Genomic DNA, 19,319 nt, shown 5'->3' with positions numbered 1-19,319 from the left:
ATTGAGAAAAATTAGTATAGTCGATGACTAAATTGGGTAAAACCACTATTATTAGAGACTAACTTAGGTAAAACTACTATAGTTGAAGACTAAATTGAGTATTAATAGATGTGAAATTACCAAGTTACTTTAATAGGGGACTCAATTGAGAAAATCATCAAAGTTGATGACTTAATTAAGCACAAAAACATCGTTTAGGACTAAATTAAGAAAAATCACTATAGTTTAGGACTAAATTGGGTATTAAGTATTAACTCCACCAAAAAAAATCTTGTCCTCAAGATTGGAATGGGGTCAGACACGTCCCACAAATAGTATCGTCTTTTGGGCGGCCCTCCAATTTCACGACAGGTCTTTGACAATCAGGATCGATTTTTGGCCCGTGTATAATGCGCAACCGGATAGGGCCTCAATTTTGGATGGATCAATATTTATTTTTGACATAGTTGCTTAAGAAAAAGTTTAAGAAAAAATCTGCAATAATCTTACATTCCTTCCTGCCTCTTTCTATCTTGCCTAAAACTCATCAATTTTTTTTTCCCAAATTACGCACCACCATTGAAGAGGTCAAGATCATTCATTCCTCATTAATTTTACAAGTCTCCCCCAAATTTCTTTGATTACCAAAGTTGCAATTCAATTTCTACTTCTCTCTCATAATTAATTGAGCATGATTATTGATAGGAAATATTCTCCGGGTATACGTCCTTGTACGTTCTAAGCTCATGTTCGGTATTTGGACCAGGGTCAGGTGTTTGTGTGAGGCTTCCACCTATTTAAGGGAGGCCACGCACAAGTTAGGGGGTTCCACTCCACTCACTTCCCATCTACACTCTCTCTAAAAGACTTTCTAAACACCTAATAAGAAAAGGCTTTCTTAGACCAATTGGTCTCTTCTTCTTCAAATATTCGTACATACTATATACAATTGATTCGATTAAAATACATATCCATAGTAGAAGCAAGTATTTACTACATCAAGCCTTATTTATTTACAAGAATGGGCCATAAAAATTCAAAAGATGGCCATGAATCAATAACCGCCACTATCATTGGTGCCATCATCACTAGGGCTGGGCAAATCGGTTCGGGTTACCCAAACCGAACCGGTTCGGTTTGGTTTCTACCCGAAAGACCGATCGGTCCTAGTTTAGGTGAAACCGATCGGTTCGGTTAAAAACCGAACCGATAACCCGATCAGTTTTCTGTTTTTTTTTTTAATATATTAATAGATATATATTATATTAAATATTTAAGATGAGGTTTGAACTCTTACTCATTTGATTATAAACTAAGAACTTTACCCACTAAGCTATATCCACATTCATGGCTATATTCACATTTGTATGCTAATAAGGGTATACATTTTTCATTAAATATTGCACACTTCAAATATAATGAATAAAATTATCCGTACTACATTCTTGTTAGACTAAAATACCATTATACCGTTATTACACCGTTGCTATTTAATTCTAAAGTTTCATAATTCTATCATTATTATCACACACACACACACACACACACACACACACACACACACACACACACACACATATATATATATATAAATAATTAACTATGATACCTGTTTCCTATTCTTTAATTATTATTTTATTAAAATCATTATATAATTACTTTAATTGTTGATTATATTTTAATTAAATTTTTATGTATATAAATATTATAACAATTAATAATTTTAACTCCTCAAGTCCTCAAATCCCAACTCCAAGTTGTAAGTCCAAACATTTGGTGTTTTAGTAATTTTTATTTTTCAAATATTAACTATAGATGAATGATTTTTCATTTTGTCATCAACAAAACACTTCAAGTGGCACTTCAAGTGAGTCAACTGAACAACCGGTCAGACAAAAAAAGAAACGTTCAAATAGTAAACTTTCACCTAAATCGAACCGAATACCAAACCGAAACCGAAACCGAACTGAACCGAACTTTTCAAACCGAAACCGAACTCTATTTTAAACCGAATGGTTTAATTTTTTTAAAACCGAAAAACCGAAACCGAAACCGAAATCGAAAAAAACCGAACCGAAACCCGAAGTGCCCAGCCCTAATCATCACCATCTTCATCTTCTCCTGCGATTAAAATTCTGAGGGACTTATTTGGGTACACATGCAATGGGTTATAAGGTTGTTGGCACCAAAAACAAAGTCATTTCGCTCTCATGTCCAAATATTCTTTGTTAGAATAATGTCGTGCCAGAGGCCCGTGACATTGTCATGTCGAAGCTAAGCTACATATGGAACCAGAAGGTTGTGTTTGGGAGGAAGATATCTGAGTTTTATTAAAGTCATGGGAATGGGCTGAAATGGGTGTGGGATGTGAATTTTTAAAAAAAGAATTTGCCTGATAGTTTTGCACATACCCTTTTGACCCAGTATGTGATGAATTCTTTTAGAACGAAGTTTCTACCTCGTATATGCCGCGGCTAAGGAGTCAACCGGTGGAAACAAAATCAATCTCTCGTTCCACTACACGACCCACCCGCATTTTCGTTTTGAGGTTTGTCACATCATTCGGTCGAAGTCGTATCCAAATCGCAGGTTTCATGCCATTGAGAAAAAGTCCCAATTGAATGTGAGGCGCAAGTCCCAAAATCTGTGCAATCTGAGCTCGAACATGGGCAATGTACTCATCTACCTTATCAATCTGGCAAAGAGCAGCAAGCTGCTTGAATGGTGGACCAAGTAGTTCTTCACCAAACTCCTCTAACATGTCGTGAGTAAATTGGGATCATGTCAAAGTAGGATTTTGCTGTTGTAGCCATTGGAACCCTGATAAAGGCCATAGGAACCTTCAAATCATCTCGGGTATGGTGTATAGCAAAGTATTGCTCAACTCGGGGTAGGAAGTTCCAGTTTACCCGTGAGAAGTATGGTGTTGTCTGGTTGAAACTGCCTGATAGGAGAGTTGAATCTATTGTTGGGACTGTTGTCGATGATGTACTGGCATCGTCGTGTCCTTTGCCTTGGGGAGAAAGGGTGAGGAGATTGAACATCTTAGCAATGGCAGCTTCGATGGTTGCAACACGATTATTCAGTGTTTTCCCAATTCGGCGTGTATTTCATCCTGGTTCTTCTCTAATGTCTACATTCGAGAATCCATTCAAGTGTTTGTCATTCCTTGGCAGGTCAAAACTGATAGTTGAATTACCTGCCAAGGAATGACAAACAATTATCTACTCTAAACAACCTAGTTAAAACCATGTTATGCCCAGTTTTGGAGGCACCAATAAGCTCCACAAGAAAATAAAAAACACTTTATCTAGGAAGAAAACCTTATACCAGCAACAAACTGAAACTTTTAAACCTTTCCCGGAAAGATGCAACTCTAATATCAAACCACAACAAACAAAGCTCCTAACATAGAAAACTGAAGAAGAGGACAGAAGAAAAAAAAATTCAAGCAAATATTGCCATATTGGACAGGAAACTGCAATGATAATACAGCAAATCCATTAAGAACACACCATCCAAACGATATGGTTAACATACACCTCATTTCGGATAACAATCTTCCAGTTTCTACTCACATTATGTTGCAATAACTCAAGACCGTTAAAGTGTCACCTTACCTTCCAACAGTTGATGCCCAATGTCACCATACCCAAAGACATTACGAGCTCCCCAAAGCGTTTAGCGCTAATACCTTTCTCAATGTTCTTTTCAAAATTGATGCCACTCACCAGGTCCAACTATATGTCTAAAAGCTGTTAACTGTCCAAAAGTATAAAGCCAGAAAATTAACAACAAAAATTTCTAGTTGAATATCAATATAGCCTTCTAATCAAGAGCAAGTAATAATCGAATGAAAGAACCAAAAGCATAAATGGTAATTTTTTTGGCAGCACAATTCACATTGTAGTAAATATGAAGGGCAGAAGTTGTGATATAATGCATATGATTTCATAAATAAAAAACAAACTTTTTCATTGAGAGTATACAAAGAAGTGTGGCATCAACAAGCACACACGTCATTCCATAGATTCCTATTCCTATCTCCTTTTTTTTTTGGTTCATAGTTTTTATAGTTTCTTTCATATAATACTATTCTGTCTATTCTCAATACCTAAAACTGTAGACCATACAAGACACCAGTATACTTCTCTAACGAGCCACTAAAGAAGTTCTCTTTCAACTTTCTGAAGGTACAAGCTGTGAGAAGGCTATCTGAACCGGCCTGGTGGCAGATACCGACTCTCTCAACCTCCAGCAGCTCTGCAAGCTTGTTCAACCCACCATGAAGACTATTGCAGAACTTCATCAAATACTTGATATCATAAAGAACTGGGAAGTAAAGGTTGATCAAGGTAAAGAACCCGACCTGTGTATCTGGCAATGCCTGGCATGTTAAGACCTTGAGCAAGTACCCAAAATCATATCCACTGTGAAAGGTAACCCAGTGCACGTTATCATTCAGCACAATCGCTGAAGACATTAAGAGCTCCCCAAAGCGTTTAACACTAATACCTTTCTCAATGTTCTTTTCGAAATTGATGCCACTCTGGCGCAACAACTCGATTGAATCAATGGCGAAAACATCCTCGTTGGGATTGAATTCCCGGAAATTGAATTGCCAAATGCAGTACTTATCAGTTCCACACTTTGGCAAGTTCCCCTTCTCATCAAAGAAAGTGAGTCCTAGCTGAATCAGCCTCAACATGTCCACATTGTCCTTTAGGGTCTGATAATGGTAATCATAGCTGCTCTTGAAATTGCCCACAGGCCGGAGCACAACGCCTGGGAACTCCGTGTCCATGGCTATGTATGGATAACCATCCACAATTTCACGGATGAGAGCAAACTCTTCTTCAAGATTATCATCCCAAACTTCTCGAATATGAATGGAATCGTCTTTCGACAAAAGCGACATCTCCCTCAAACACCAAAATACCTTCAACAACTCTACTCAAATCACTAAAACTCCTAATGAATCACCCAATTTTTTTCTACAACTGTACAGCATCTGAATACGGATATATCCAAAATGCTTCAAATTCAAAACAGATCTGCAACAAAATAAACAATAACAATAAATCTGATCAAGAATATACAAGCCCACCAAATATTTTCTGCAATATGTATAACACATCCAGACACAAACAAACAAAACTCAAAAATTAATCAATGAAAACCTAAATCCACGACTAATTCATCCATTAAAAAAACGATACAAATTAACAGAAACAAAAATGAACCCAACAAAAAAAAAATCGAATCTTACCTTCTACTCAATAAAGATGCCGCCTCTGAACCGTAAATCGACGTATTGATGGAGGAAACCGAGCGTTTACTGCCGAGGCTTCAATTTTGACAAAGATAAGCATGAAGAATATGAATTTGGGTTATTAAAAAAGAAAAAAAAAAAAAAAAAAAAACCTAAGGTGAATTAATTGATAATTATTATTTTCCTATCTATGGAAACACAGATTCGGAGTCATCGGGGTGAACGCGGATGGGTCCCCCTTCCTTGTTCACCTCCTTCAATTATGCGAAGAACTTTTTAATTTTTAAATATTTCCTTTCGATTTTCTGCAATTTTTGTTTTTCTTCTGAGAAACATCAGGGAGAGATTCGGAGAAGGTCAGAAGGAGACCAAAGACTTCGAAAAAGTTTATACTAAGATAGAGAACCGCTTTATAGGCATGGATTCCTGTTGGGTTGGGTACGTTTCATATAAACATTTATTGGTAAAAAATATATATATATATATATATATATATTCAAATATATGTGAATTTTGATCATTCAAATCAAATACCTTCGTATCTCATTTTAAAAGTTAGGTTTATTGTTCATTAGTCAATTTTATTTTATTTATTTGTTTATCATTTAATTTTTTTTATATTTAATAATAATTTTAACATAATTTTCTAAATTAAACATTTAAAAAATATAAATTAATATTGAACTTAATATTATGAAATATTGAATTATAATTGTAAATAATTTTAGTTAATTCAAGCCAATCGAGATACATAAATGAGATAAAGAAGTATTTTAAAATTAATATTTTAGTATTCAAGTTTAAAATCTTTGTACAAATAAGATATGTTTAAAAAAAACATTCCTCAGTAATACATATTCCTTTTCTTGTATTACAAGAAATATTGTTTTTGGGAATTAGCTTTTTCCCCACAAGGGGAATAATTATTATAGGCCCATAATATTAAGCTATTTTTGAGTTTACATGAATAACTTATATATTTTATTTTCTATTTCATCATTGTTTAACCTATGATTTTTTACACTATCTTTCTCTCTATTTTCTCATCTCTTTCGCCATTTGCATCTAATTTAAATTGGAATTATTCTTCAAGCTTCAGACAAAATGTATTTTTATAAACTTTATTTTATATGTCAACTCTGATTGGGATGAGATTCGAACATTTTGTTTATAACAGATGGGATTCGAACCTAAGTCATGGTTGCAAAACTCGGTCGCCTAGGCGCTAGGCGGCACCGAGGCTTGCCGTTTTGGCCTAAAGGCGGTCAAAACTCGGCCGGCCGCCTGGGCGATCAAACTCGACCAAGTCGGCTGATTTTGACCGATTTTGTTCGATTTTGACAGATGTCGTCTTTCATTAATTATTGATTTTAATATTATTATGACGTTATGACTTATAAATTATCATTATTTCATTTATTTAGATGTGTTATTTGATTGAATGTTGATTGTCAAACTACAAATCTGTCACTATTTTTTTTTTTTTAAATTTTTTTGGTGCCCGCCTAGCGCTGCCCGGTCGTCCGACTAGCGCCTAGCACCTACTGCAACCTTGACCTAAGTTAACAGAATATTCCGTTACTAAAGTTTATACTAACGGAATGAGAGGTATTTAAGAGAAGAAAATAATATAATAGATGGTAAACTAGAAAAAAAAAATACTAAAATCAAAATAATCTAAACCATTTGTTTCATCAAATAATTGAATGAACATTTTTTTTTTTTCTGTTATAGGCCTAACTTTATTGACTATTGTTAGTGTGTGTATATAGTGGATTTTAGGGAAAAGAGACAAATAGGCTATCGAACTTTAGTTGAAAAGTTAATTAGCCCTCCTCAAATTTTCAAAGGTGCAATTACACGCATAAAAGAATGATATGGACCCTATTTGACCCTTTTCCCTAGATTTTATAATGAGTTAGCCCATTTAAATTACTAAGCATGCGATCTAACTAGGCCCAATGTTGTCCAAAGTGGAAGTTGGGGCCGATCCATTAATACTGATCTTTACTGTACTACCCTAATTTTAGGGTTTATATAAATTTAGTATATCTCGTCTTCTTCGTCCTTGCTCGCTCACAGTTTCTTCAGTGCATTCATTACAGGTACACCACCACCCGCCTCTAATCTTCTATGCTATCTATACAAGGTCCGTCTTATCTAGTGAATGTAGATGTGTTTGTATTCGATTGTATAGAACATGTCGATAGCTCAGGATTTTTGGTGAATTCAAGCAGTAAATGAGCGATCTTAGGTTTTGAAAATATGTCTTATTTCTATGCTTATTACTAGTATTTTTCCTATGTTGAATAAGCCAGCTCAATTTTACATAATTTGATCTGGTTATTAAAGGTTTAAACTGGAACTATAGTTTTTTTTTTTTTTTCTGAATTATATATAGACAATACGAGGTTTAAGTAGTGGGAGAGGGACTAGCAAAACTAGATCATTGCTTTGAAGTATTGTAAACTATTTACCTTCATGTTAAATGCTATTAATATCATAATCCTTCCCTGTGTTTTGTGGTTGTTTCAAGCATCAAGGCTAGTGATTGTTGCATCCAGAAATTTTGTTTAGCTAGTCCCTCCCCCTTTTTAAAGTTATTATCTTTGTAGCCTTTAAACAATTATAGATAGATTGATAGATAGATATGATGCTTACTATTTTTTTCTTAGTTCTGGGCTGTCTAATTTGATAGATTTTTTCAACATTTTTATGTTCCTTCTCTTGACTTCTTTTTCTCCTTGCAGGATTAAGGCAAAGAGCTGAAATAACAAGATAAAATGTCAGGGTATGTAATGTGATTGTTATTACTGTAAGAATGCAATTGCATCTTTCTTTAATTTATTTAGCTTTTGAGATTAAGCTCACTTGATTAGGATGTTATGATAATTTGCTTTATTTGTTGAATAGACATTTTGGCATTGTTCTATTTCCATTCTGTCTTTTCCTATGAAATATAAAGGATGTGCATATATCTAGTTCTTGCCCGTAGTTCATAAAATTCTAGGCGAATATTTAGCCCAAAATGAAGCTTTATCACATTTTTATATCTGTCACAAAGTGTTTAGGATCAATTGGATTTGTTTTTGAATCTATCATGTGTCAAATGTTTTTTTATTCATCTCCATTTCTTTGACCTCTACTATATTCATATTACTAGCTAATATTCACTCCATTTTTGATTAATCTATCTCCATTTCCTTTCAGTGAAGAGAATGTTGCTGCTGAGGCACCTGCTCCTGCTCCTGCTCTCGGTGAGCCCATGGATACAATGACAGCATTGCAGCTTGTATTGAGGAAATCCTTGGCCCATGGTGGGTTGACTCGAGGTCTTCATGAAGGTGCCAAAGTGATTGAGAAGCATGCTGCCCAGTTGTGCGTGTTAGCAGAGGACTGTGATCAGCCAGATTATGTTAAGTTGGTCAAAGCACTTTGTACAGACCACAACGTGAACCTAATTACCGTTCCTAGTGCAAAGACACTCGGAGAGTGGGCCGGTGTAAGTAGGATTCTTTTTTATCAACTAATCTTTTTCCAAGATACAAGTGCAGAGTAGAGAAACACTTTTCAGACTGAACGCTTGAGTTATCTTGAATTAGTCCTTAATTATTTTTTCACTTGAACAGCTGTGCAAGATTGATTCAGAGGGGAAAGCTAGGAAGGTGGTCGGATGTTCTTGTGTTGTTGTGAAGGTTAGCCGGGAATCTCTTACTGCATTGTATGTTTATAATATTGCTTTTCGTGTGTTAACTTTTGGATACTCTGCAGGATTTTGGAGAGGAAACCGAAGGTCTCCATGTTGTTCAGGAGTATGTGAAATCTCACTGACTAGTACTGGCTTTGTAGTTGTAGACTTGTTTGCAGATTATCTATAGTGATGGCCAATTTGGCATTTTGTTTGAGACTTCCTAAGAATCTATTGATAGCCCGAGCACCATTGACCAATAATATTCACGGGTTTTGATGATTACACTTAAATTTTATTGCTCCATTGCATTGTATGTTTGGTGTTTGCCTCTCAGCCTTTTAACCTAACTTGTGTGCTATCATTCGTATCAATGAGAGTTCTAATTGTCTTCAATTTTGATGATATTTATAAGCTGTATATAGAGTTTACCCATCTTAAGCTATACTCAAAATCTTCAAAGTTGGACGACGTCTACGTTTATAATGGTGTTAATACCCAATATAGTCCTCGACTATAGTGGTTCTATGTTAGTTGAATGTTACAATTAAGGTCCTAATGGTAATTTCTCATTCTAGTATATGACAATTACGGGTACACTTGCACATTTGAATTATTATGAGACTCTAGAATGCAACCTGATTAGTATGATTAGGTGGAGTTGGATTTGAAATATGTATAGCTGACAAGGTAAAAGGAATTTAAAAAAAAAAAAAAAAAAGCATTATTGGAAGGATATGGTTCTGCAGCAAAGAAATATTCTTGTGGTGGTTTCCCTTTGTTTTCTCTCCATAACACTTCATGATTTATGTGGGACAACTTATAAGGTCAAAAACTTCTTTTCTTTTAATGTTTTCCCAACAAATGCAGACTCAACAAATGTGACATGACATAAATGATAAATATGATTTGTAATCAGCTTTGACCACTTATATGCATATTGAGAAACATATTAATCAATATACACACATGGCTTTGACCATGGTTTAGAAACAAATCAATCAATATACAAACATGGCTTTGACCACGATTGTAAACTAGGAAACTAGTGTCATTTTGCCAGATGGGGAAGTGTGTTGGGGTAGTTAAATGAACAAGAGATGTAGTTGCAGAAGCGGAAGCCAATGTGGGGAAGAAATAATTAAGAAGAAGATAGGATTGGTTAAAAAAAAAAACACACTTAGTGAAATTGTTCTCTTGATACCATGTAGATGTTGTGTGAAAAAACAAATTTCTTGTTCTCCTTCACCCTTCTTCTATGAGTGAAAAACCATAACTCCATGGCATGAGAAATCAAAGAAAATTGAAGGAGCAAAGACAATTAAAGTCAAGTATCCACTTTGAATGTTGATATGACAAACACTTCTTTAATACAGCCGGATGTTATCTATGAGCTTAGAGCCTTCATGTTTCATCCCCATTTCCTAAAGCATTTAATGCACTTTATAGGGCGTGAGGGAGACGCACACATGCCGATATGCTGGCATGGCGTACACGGTACATGTACTCGCTCCTTATAATGGTTTCGCCAAGTATTGCACATCTAATTTATAGTTACGTGTACTCATTAACTATAGTTGAAATGTGATAAACTACTATAGTTGAAATGTGATAAACTACTGAAGGAATGAATGCTACAAAAATGAAACCAACCATATCCACAATTTCTTTAAACAGATCTTGGCCATGGAAAATTGTCAATTAAGTTCAAAAGCAGCCACACAAAAAAACAAAAACAAACTTTTTTTATTTCATTTTCTTTGGTCCACCAATGACAAGCATTAACAACATATATATGATAAATACAATGCAGCCTTTTATTTGAGCATACAACATTAATGATACATTACACATAGTATAGTACAGAAATGGAAGGCTGATATACACAACAAACAGAAACACACGCAGGGCAGATACATAATTGTTTTGTGAGATAATGTAGAGACACTAATTAGTGGAGATGCTTAACAAACCATTTCAACAAATCCTGATGAGCCTCTTCAGCAGCCTTCACTGCTGCTTTATCATCCTCATCGTACCTCACGGTCCAACCATGGGTGACGCCATCAAATATCTTCACCAAGGAATCAACCTCAGGCTTAGCCTGCAAAGCAATCTCGAATTGCTTCACAACTTCTGCGGGTGTTGTTTCGTCATTTTCCGCTCCTATTATCGAAATGGGAACCTTCACATCTGAAAACATCATCATAATTTTACATTATGATCATTACGTTAAAATATACCTCAATTTATTTAATCTTGTCACATCAAGTATTGACACATAGAAAGAACAACAAAACCTTTTTCTTCATTTTACACAAATAAGTAGGAGATGGAATACCTTGAATGTCATCTAAAGTGACAAATGCAGGGTGCAATAGGACGGTGGCTTCCACACATGGGATCTTGGCTAAATCCACGGCTGCTTTTCCTGTTAAAGTATATATATTATATATATACTCTTTATTATTGATATATCTATATATATGAACTATTTATTATCTCAGCTAATATTTATTATAATTCTTTTACAAAAACTTATTATACCCAACTAATGTTTTTGAGGTGGTTGGCAATTAGTTAGTTGATTTTGTTAATAGTTTTAACGAGCGGGTAGTATTAGCAATGTGAAGGAAAACTGATTATGTTAGCTGCTTTGACTAGATAGTAGTATTAACAGTTTAAAGGATGTGTTTGGTAAATTAGTTGTTTAATGTTTGTAGGTAATGTATAAAATGACTTAAAAAGTTATGAATATATTATTTTATTTATTTACTTATACTTACAATTATTTTACCAATTATCATGTAGTCTGATGACATCCCGATTACCATTCTAAATGAGTGGTATTAAATGAGATGAGAAGAAGCATACCTCCAGAACATACACCTCCAATTCCAACCTTAGTGACACCTCCAGCCTTCAAATCTTCAATCACTACTTTTGCATCATTACAAACATTATCCTACGTATAGCCACATCAACATGAGAGTTTTAATTTGATTAATTGGTCACAGAACCAGATAATCTGAACTAATTTAAAATAATATCTGAGAGTGACGAAGCAAACAATTATTGTCGGTCCAAGGGTATGTATGTACAAAATAAATCCCGTTGTGTAACTACACAGATAAACTAACATTTCTAAGTTAACTTATGAGCAAGCCAATTCAAGTATAATAGTTCGAGATAGCAATGGTGGTTTCATTGTAGCGAGAAGTGGACCAATTCGTTGTCTTAAAGACCCTCATTTTGCAGATGCTTTGGCTGTTAAGGAAGCTTTTCTTTCGACTCTTGAACAAGGTTGCATTGGCATAACATTCTTCTAAAGTCAGACTGTCAGTTGGTATGCAAGTTTCTGAATAATGGCTTACCAGATCATTCTTATGCAGGTTGCGTTCTCAAGTATTACCGATCTCTTAAACGACACTTTGAATCAGTGTCCATTCAATATATCAATCGATCAGTGAATAAGCTTGCTCACGTGTTGGCTAGAACTGCTAGTTCTCATACTGGTCATCTTAATTGGTTTTCTAATATCTCTTCTTGTATTGAACATTTAATTGCTTGATTTTATTGAAATATTTTCATTTCAAAAAAAAAAAAAAAGTATGATACTCACAACAGCATGATCTTTTAGCCATACACCGATAGGCTTAGCACCATTCTCAACATATGGATCTCCATGAAAGAAGTCTGGGACCACAACGTAAAATCCAGCATCTCCAACTTTATCTGCCAATTTTCTGTAATAACCACAAAATCGATCACAATATTATATTATTGTGTATGTGATGAGAATTCTTGATTGATCTTTAATTGATCACTCTAAATTAAATTAAACATGTCGATTAATGTTCTGATGAGTAATGTCCATACCTCATGTTTGTTGCTTCATATCCTGCACACACAAAAATGTAGCTACACATAAGAATCACACCACAAAACAATATATACTGGCCTGGTTCAAGTGCGGACAGCAGGTATGTATAAATGCACCACACCTGATGGTGCATTTATGCGGATTGTTTTTTTTGAGTGCTACTGACTCTGTTAGAGTGCAGTATCTATTCATAACTACTTTCTCGACCTACTAAAGGTTAAAGAGTCAATACCGCCTCAACTGAGACTCGAACCCACAATCTATGGAAGTGCAACTTGGTGCCACTAGACCATAAGGTCTTGGCTGAGTGGCTACATGTGTATATATGATTGTGAAATAAGGAAAACTTTTCATTTGTAGCCCAATTGTCTAGAAAAAAATTTGAATGCGTAACTCAAATGCATGCATATATATATAATAGCCGATAACCCATACTAGTCAATGGCCTCAAAAGACAACTAACATTAAAATTGTCACATCTATACATACCAAAAACATCAGAGACGAGAAGGACAGCAAGTTTGGAATGAGAAGGTCCAGAAACATAGCAATTTAGGGCTCCTAGTTGTTGAACCTGCCCAGCTCCATAGCTGGAGCACAGCTTTGGTGGGTTTGCAATGCAATGGGGAGAAGACATTATATTATATTATGCCTTTGATTGAGACTATGTGGCTTTTTTTGTTCTTAGGAGGTCGGGGGAATGCTTTGCATACTCCTTGCAAGCACACATACTATATATAGCAATGATTGGAGATTAGATTATCTAAATTAGGTGGAAAATCGTTGTATTGTAGCAATTTACAAGTTTGTAATCATCATAATTAAACAAATGCTATTTCCCATCAACTGTTTGATTTTTAATTTCGTGTAGTGTAGTGTAGTGTAGGAAGATATGTGTCAGATTTGATATATTCATACCAATTTCTATATTTCAATTCTTTCTCCTCAAAGGAGGGGTCCCCTCAATTATAGTCCATCCGCGAATGTTATAAACTTAACCAATAAGGGTGAAATAGACCACTAAACTGCATGCACATCAAATTATAATTAGATCATCGAACTCAAAAAAAAAAAAAAAATAGATTCTTAAACAGTACAAAATTATGCAATTAGACTCAAAATGACATGTTTACCTTTAAATAAGCTGACAAGTCGCATTTTAAAATATTTTTTAAAATAATTTTAAATAAAATAATTTTTTTTAAAAAAAACCTAAATTACCGTCTTCGTCTCCGGCCATGAAGACGAACTGGAGACGAAGACCTCCCTTCGTCTCCATGGCCATGGAGACAAAGCCGCCAACAGATTAGGTTTTTTTTTTTGTTTTTTTTTTAATTTTTTAATATTAATATTTTAATTAATTTTATTTGAAATTATTTTTAAAATTGGTAACCGCCCTTTTAGGTAAACATGTCATGTTGAATTCGATGGTCTAATTTGGTGTGCACTTGAGTGATTTATTTGACCCTAATTTCTAAACTTATTTTGATTCATACCAATATCTATATTTCATTTTTTGGTTAGTGTAGTGTAGTTATAGTTGGTTTCGTTTGTGAGAATGAATTAATGAGAAATTTAATTTAACTTAAATTCTTTGGAATATTGATTTCATTTTTTTGATTAGTGTAGTGGAATAATCAGGGCCGGTCCAAACATTTTATAGGTCTGGGGCGAAATTGAAAAAAAGGGCCCCTATATGAAAAATTAAAATTAAAATTTAAAAACACTAATAAAATCATGATGTCAAATAATATGAAATAAGATTAAAAAATTTTCAACAATTTTTTTAAATACAAAAATATTCATGTCATTCAATCCCTGCAAAAATAAAGATTAATATTTTGCATAAATAAATAAAATTATAACAGACCAATTAATTCCGAATAAATCCCCATTAATATTTGGACATCAACATTCAACAGGAGCAATCCACAAAGATTAAAAAGAGACAATATGAATCACTACAGCAAAGTAATTAGTAAATTAAATCAAAAAATTACTTTGACATCTGACAAATGCCATTTTACTTTGAGAAGGAATAGATACAACAATACAGCTTATAATCCAATTAACAATACAACTTATTCAATATTTCAATTAACAATTAAGAATTTGGAATTCTGGATAAATGGATAATTATTTAATCTGCAAACTAAGCCATGAAAATCCCAATTAAAAATTATCATTCTTAAATAAATTATAGAGGTTTCAGAAATCAGAATTCTACAAATTCCTAATGCAGTGCATTCTACAATTATGCAAATCTCAATTTCTAAATGGCCAAATCATAGACTTTTCAACAATACAGTTAACAAATACGGCCTAATTCCTAAATCAAAGCTTTCAAAAAAAAATCCCAAATCATAAAAATTAAAAATACCTTTGCAAATTACAATTGTAGACCGGAGTGGTGAAGGCGCGGCGAACAGAATCAGGACTGGCTGACCGCAGAGAAGATTTGTTATTTGTGGATTATGAAAGTAGATTGTCGATTCACTCAACTGCCCATTCTTCTCCTCCTAAAAGGTTGAATCCCCAACCCTAAGGGCCCCCCACACCCCTCAATTGCCCATTCTTATTTAGCTTGAGAGGAATTGAACGGTTGCTGTGGCGGAGAGGTATTGAATGGTTGCGACTTGCGATGCGTTGATGCCTCTTTTCTTCGATTCTTCCTGAATCTTCCATCTATTCGACTTCCATAAGAATTTATTAAGTCAAAAATAATTAAATAATTTTTTCTAATATATACTAAGTAATATATACAATATACAATATATTATTATATCTTAGTTTATGGGCCCCTTCTAGGGATGGGCCCTGGGCAGGGGCCCAGCCTGCCCATGCCCTAGGGCCGGCCCTGGGAATAATTAGTATAAAGACATTTAATTTACATAATAAAATAGAAGAATTCTAACCGACCTACTTTTTTGTGACAGGATTGGCTACACCATAACACTCACTCGAAGACTGAACAAAGGAGGCCTTGGCAGAGGAACGTGTGATCAATGAATTCACTGAGATTTTGACGGCGGAGAAAATGAACAAATTAAAATTTTCAGAATAGATATTTGAAAGATGTAAGTTTAAGGGGATAATTGAACCATTGAGCTAAGTCGTAAAGAGACTCTCATTCTATATAGAGAAAGTGGGGAGAGGGAGACTCATACTTAATAAATGTAGGCTCTATTTTTGGAGAAACATTGTTTAGGGGGAGATTATCCGAAATCTATATTGATCAGATTATAAGGACAAAAAATTGTCACAATTTAACATGATAATATTATAATATATGATTTGTATTTCATTAATAAATATTTTTTTTTTAAATATAATGGGATTAACCAATTTATAACAACTAACTAATGAATAAAAAAAATTATTGTTGTTGGAGATAATGAACCACAATCGATTTAATATCCGTAAAATAATATTTATATATATACACACGAAATATATATAAAATATTATTGGATATATATATCCGAAATATATATATACACACAAATATATATAAGACGGACCCAACGATTATATATAAATGTATATCTACGAAAAAGATATACAAATATATATCAACCAAAAGAAAATATAATCCTTAGATTATAATTCCAATTTAACAAGAAAGAACGGATTTTTGCTTAAAAGCATAATCCAAAACAAGAAAGAAGGAGAAGAAAGAAAGAAATGTACGAGTTAGGCAAAGTGTCTGTCTTTCCTTAAAACCTTATTTGCTACCTCCCAAAAGTGCTAGGAGCGTTGTGGCCTAGGTTTCCCAGGATAAAATGTACAACGGTTCGACGTTTGAGCACCCAAACGAACGAACCCTGCAAAACACAGTAGCAAGAAAGGTGTAGGAGCAGAGTTTTGGAGCTGGGAAAAACAGAATTTTCTGTGTTGTGTGTGTTGTTCTCCCGTGTAGAAACACTGCTGCTACCCTCCTTCTTATATAGGGACGTAGGACATCAAATAGCATTTAACTAGGCCATTAACACCAGCCTTGTAACATCTGAAACAGCTGGTCTTTAGTGCAGATTTAATTCAAAAATCAAATACAGAAATTAATTCTGTAACGGATGAATTAAATCTCCAACTGTCCAGAGACGTATCTGGTAGACCGAAGTTTCAACCTCGCGCTGCGCACGAGAGCAACTCTCGAGTTGCTCTCGGCCAGGTGCGCACGAGAGCAACTCTCGTGTTGCTCTCGGCTGGGTGAGCACGAGAGCAACTCTCGTGTTGCTCTCGGCCACCTAGCTGTCAGAGAGTTGCTCTCGTGCTCACCCAGCTGTCAAGTGGCTTAGAGTTGGGAAAACTGATACCGAAAGTTGGCATAACTTAGCCCGCAAGGCCAGCCAATTTTCAGACCCGCAGGTGCCGGCGCACACGAGCTCGGGCTTGAATCAAGCCTTTTGATCTCGTTTCTAGTTGGAATTTGATTTGCACCCCACCCCCCCTCCCCCCCAAATCGAAAGTGGACCCCACTGATAATTGTACCACAAAATAGCCACTTAAAATGCCATTTTAATGCTATTTTTTCCAACAATTGTCACATCAAAAATAAAAAATTTTAGTAGACATTTGTTACATTTATAACTTTATCCATTCCATATAAATATTAAAATATATTTCATTGCGCCAGTTAGCCAGACCAACGATATGATTAATTCTGATTTCTATTTTGCTAATAATGCTGAGCGGTTGATGAGCTGATGCATATCACTCTCTCCAATATTATAGTAAAAGAAAATTTATAAAAACCTTAAGTCTCACAATTGTATTGGTTGATAATCTAGAGTATTATTGTTTATCTTATATATATATATATATATATATATATATATATATATATATATATATATATATATATATATATAAAAGAGTTTATAGGTCACATCTCATAGATCAATAATATATTACATTGTTATTAAATGTTAAATTATTTAATATGAAATAAAGTTATTTAATAATAAAGGAAATATTTATATGACTTAGGTGACATGCAACCAAACAACCAATTCAAATTAGTCGGACAGTTAACTTGGTAATCAAATGGTTCACCTTTTTGGGTTTTAGCCAATCATCGATGGGCAACATATATTGATTTACCTTCTTGTGATCTTTTGCCAATTTTACAATGCAACACACATTTCTAATAGTGAATGCCGACTTTCTCATAAATTAAAAGTAACACTGTCCCATTGGTTAAACAAAGTTATTAATTTTTATATCTTTTTTCTTAAATTTAGTAAGCAACTAGTAATTAAAAATCAATATAATATTTATTAATTTAGTAATGGTATTTAATTAATTTAATTGTTAGTGGGGTTTAGGGTGCAGGTTTGTAGGTTACCTTCTAAATGACATTTCAATACATTAAAAGGCAAATTATATCGTGCAATAAGGTCCAATTTGCGAAGATGAACCTAATACATGATTATTTTAAATATGTTCATTATATCTTAATATATGTCTATTTTTAGTATATTACAAGAATACAAGTCAAAATAAATTTATAATATACTAAAATTGAGCATGTATATTATCTAAAAACATAATAAGTGTGAATGAAAGTTATACCCTTTATTTATGTCCCTTTCTTCCGTTAATTTTTTTTATACATTATGCTATAAAGGTTGTACTTTATAATATTTTGGACAAACATACTCCTACCGTTATAACTTCCGTTATCTTTTCCACTATTGTTACCATGCACATGCATCCACCATATATTTTCTTATCTTATTCAATAATAATAATAATAATAATAATAATAATAATAATAATAATAATAATAATAATAATAATAATAATAACAATAATATTTATACATTATAATTTGGAGTTTTTTTCTACAATATAAATATCAAATGTATAAAAATGTTTACACTATTATTATTATTATTATTATTATTATTGACAGGATAATAGGGCTGACACCCGACCCGGATCATAAATGGGCATCTGACTCAGCATCGCTTGGGAACCCAACGAGAAGAACCCCAACGGTTAGGAATTCCAACAGGTGTCACCTTACTGTCATTGAAGCCAGCATTGAAGCCCCCATTGATGAGAGAGAATTAAAGGCTAGGCTCCCCATTTATGTCCCATTTTGTTACCGTTAGGACTCTAAATATAAATGGGGCTCTCCTCACTAGACAAAGACACACTGTACTTTCCATACTGAGACAAAAGGGCAATACCACTATTGTTACTTTCTTATTCGTTACTTTATATTATATTTCCGGTAACTTATTTACCGTCAATTATTATTATTATTATTATTATTATTATTATTATTATTATTATTATTATTATTATTATTATTATTATTATTATTATTATTATTTAAATATTAAAAATCTTAATATAAAATACTAATATTGGGAACCTAATTTTTGTGCATCGCGCATCAGAAAATACTAGTACTAAAAATAAATTTGTTTTGAAGGGTCAAACTTGCTACATGGACTCTGATCCATAGTATAAGCATTGTACATTTG

At 33.8% G+C, this 19,319-nt stretch overlaps 3 protein-coding genes across 4 annotated transcripts; 1 reads left to right on the top strand and 2 right to left on the bottom strand.

Annotated features, from left to right (window-relative positions):
• Positions 1-3,911: 3,911 nt before the first annotated feature.
• LOC109164554 (probable CCR4-associated factor 1 homolog 6) lies at positions 3,912-5,628 on the bottom strand. Its single transcript, XM_019313052.1, has 2 exons — positions 5,249-5,628; positions 3,912-5,033 (listed from the first exon to the last, which is right to left on the bottom strand). The coding sequence occupies exon 2, from the start codon at positions 4,895-4,897 to the stop codon at positions 4,094-4,096; it is 804 nt and encodes a 267-aa protein (XP_019168597.1). The 5' UTR covers positions 4,898-5,033; positions 5,249-5,628; the 3' UTR covers positions 3,912-4,093.
• A 1,660-nt stretch (positions 5,629-7,288) lies between these two features.
• Positions 7,289-9,258, top strand: LOC109164564 (40S ribosomal protein S12-like). Its single transcript, XM_019313067.1, has 5 exons — positions 7,289-7,356; positions 8,002-8,042; positions 8,462-8,753; positions 8,881-8,946; positions 9,023-9,258. Exons 2-5 carry the CDS (start codon positions 8,035-8,037, stop codon positions 9,080-9,082), a joined length of 426 nt encoding a protein of 141 aa, XP_019168612.1. The 5' UTR covers positions 7,289-7,356; positions 8,002-8,034; the 3' UTR covers positions 9,083-9,258.
• Positions 9,259-10,670: 1,412 nt separating this feature from the next.
• LOC109164937 (endo-1,3;1,4-beta-D-glucanase-like) lies at positions 10,671-13,514 on the bottom strand. 2 transcript variants are annotated; one of them, XM_019313496.1, is made up of 7 exons: positions 13,312-13,514; positions 12,819-12,840; positions 12,562-12,685; positions 11,814-11,904; positions 11,281-11,370; positions 10,896-11,132; positions 10,671-10,853 (listed from the first exon to the last, which is right to left on the bottom strand). In XM_019313496.1, the coding sequence occupies exons 1-7, from the start codon at positions 13,457-13,459 to the stop codon at positions 10,786-10,788; spliced, it is 780 nt and encodes a 259-aa protein (XP_019169041.1). In that variant the 5' UTR covers positions 13,460-13,514; the 3' UTR covers positions 10,671-10,785. The 2 variants fall into 2 exon arrangements, with proteins under 2 accessions (XP_019169041.1, XP_019169042.1); XM_019313497.1 differs by having other exon boundaries at positions 10,671-11,132.
• Positions 13,515-19,319: the final 5,805 nt, after the last annotated feature.

The sequence above is a fragment of the Ipomoea nil genome, unplaced genomic scaffold (assembly GCF_001879475.1).
Source record: "Ipomoea nil cultivar Tokyo-kokei standard unplaced genomic scaffold, Asagao_1.1 scaffold3069, whole genome shotgun sequence".
NCBI lineage: Eukaryota > Viridiplantae > Streptophyta > Magnoliopsida > Solanales > Convolvulaceae > Ipomoea > Ipomoea nil.
Note: the sequence above shows the minus strand (reverse complement) of the source record. Positions and strands in the feature narration are given on the sequence as shown.

Bases quoted from the DNA above. Each gene is read 5' to 3' on its own strand.
- LOC109164564 (XM_019313067.1), top strand. The intron at 8,754-8,880 runs GTAAGTAGGATT...TCACTTGAACAG, and splicing joins CACTCGGAGAGTGGGCCGGT to CTGTGCAAGATTGATTCAGA. The intron at 8,947-9,022 runs GTTAGCCGGGAA...GATACTCTGCAG, and splicing joins GTTCTTGTGTTGTTGTGAAG to GATTTTGGAGAGGAAACCGA.
- LOC109164554 (XM_019313052.1), bottom strand. From the start codon at position 4,897: ATGTCGCTTTTGTCGAAAGACGATTCCATTCATATTCGAGAAGTTTGG.
- LOC109164937 (XM_019313496.1), bottom strand. From the start codon at position 13,459: ATGTCTTCTCCCCATTGCATTGCAAACCCACCAAAGCTGTGCTCCAGC. The intron at 12,686-12,818 runs GTATGGACATTA...TGGTTATTACAG, and splicing joins TATGAAGCAACAAACATGAG to AAAATTGGCAGATAAAGTTG. The intron at 11,133-11,280 runs GTATTCCATCTC...TGATGTTTTCAG, and splicing joins CACTTTAGATGACATTCAAG to ATGTGAAGGTTCCCATTTCG.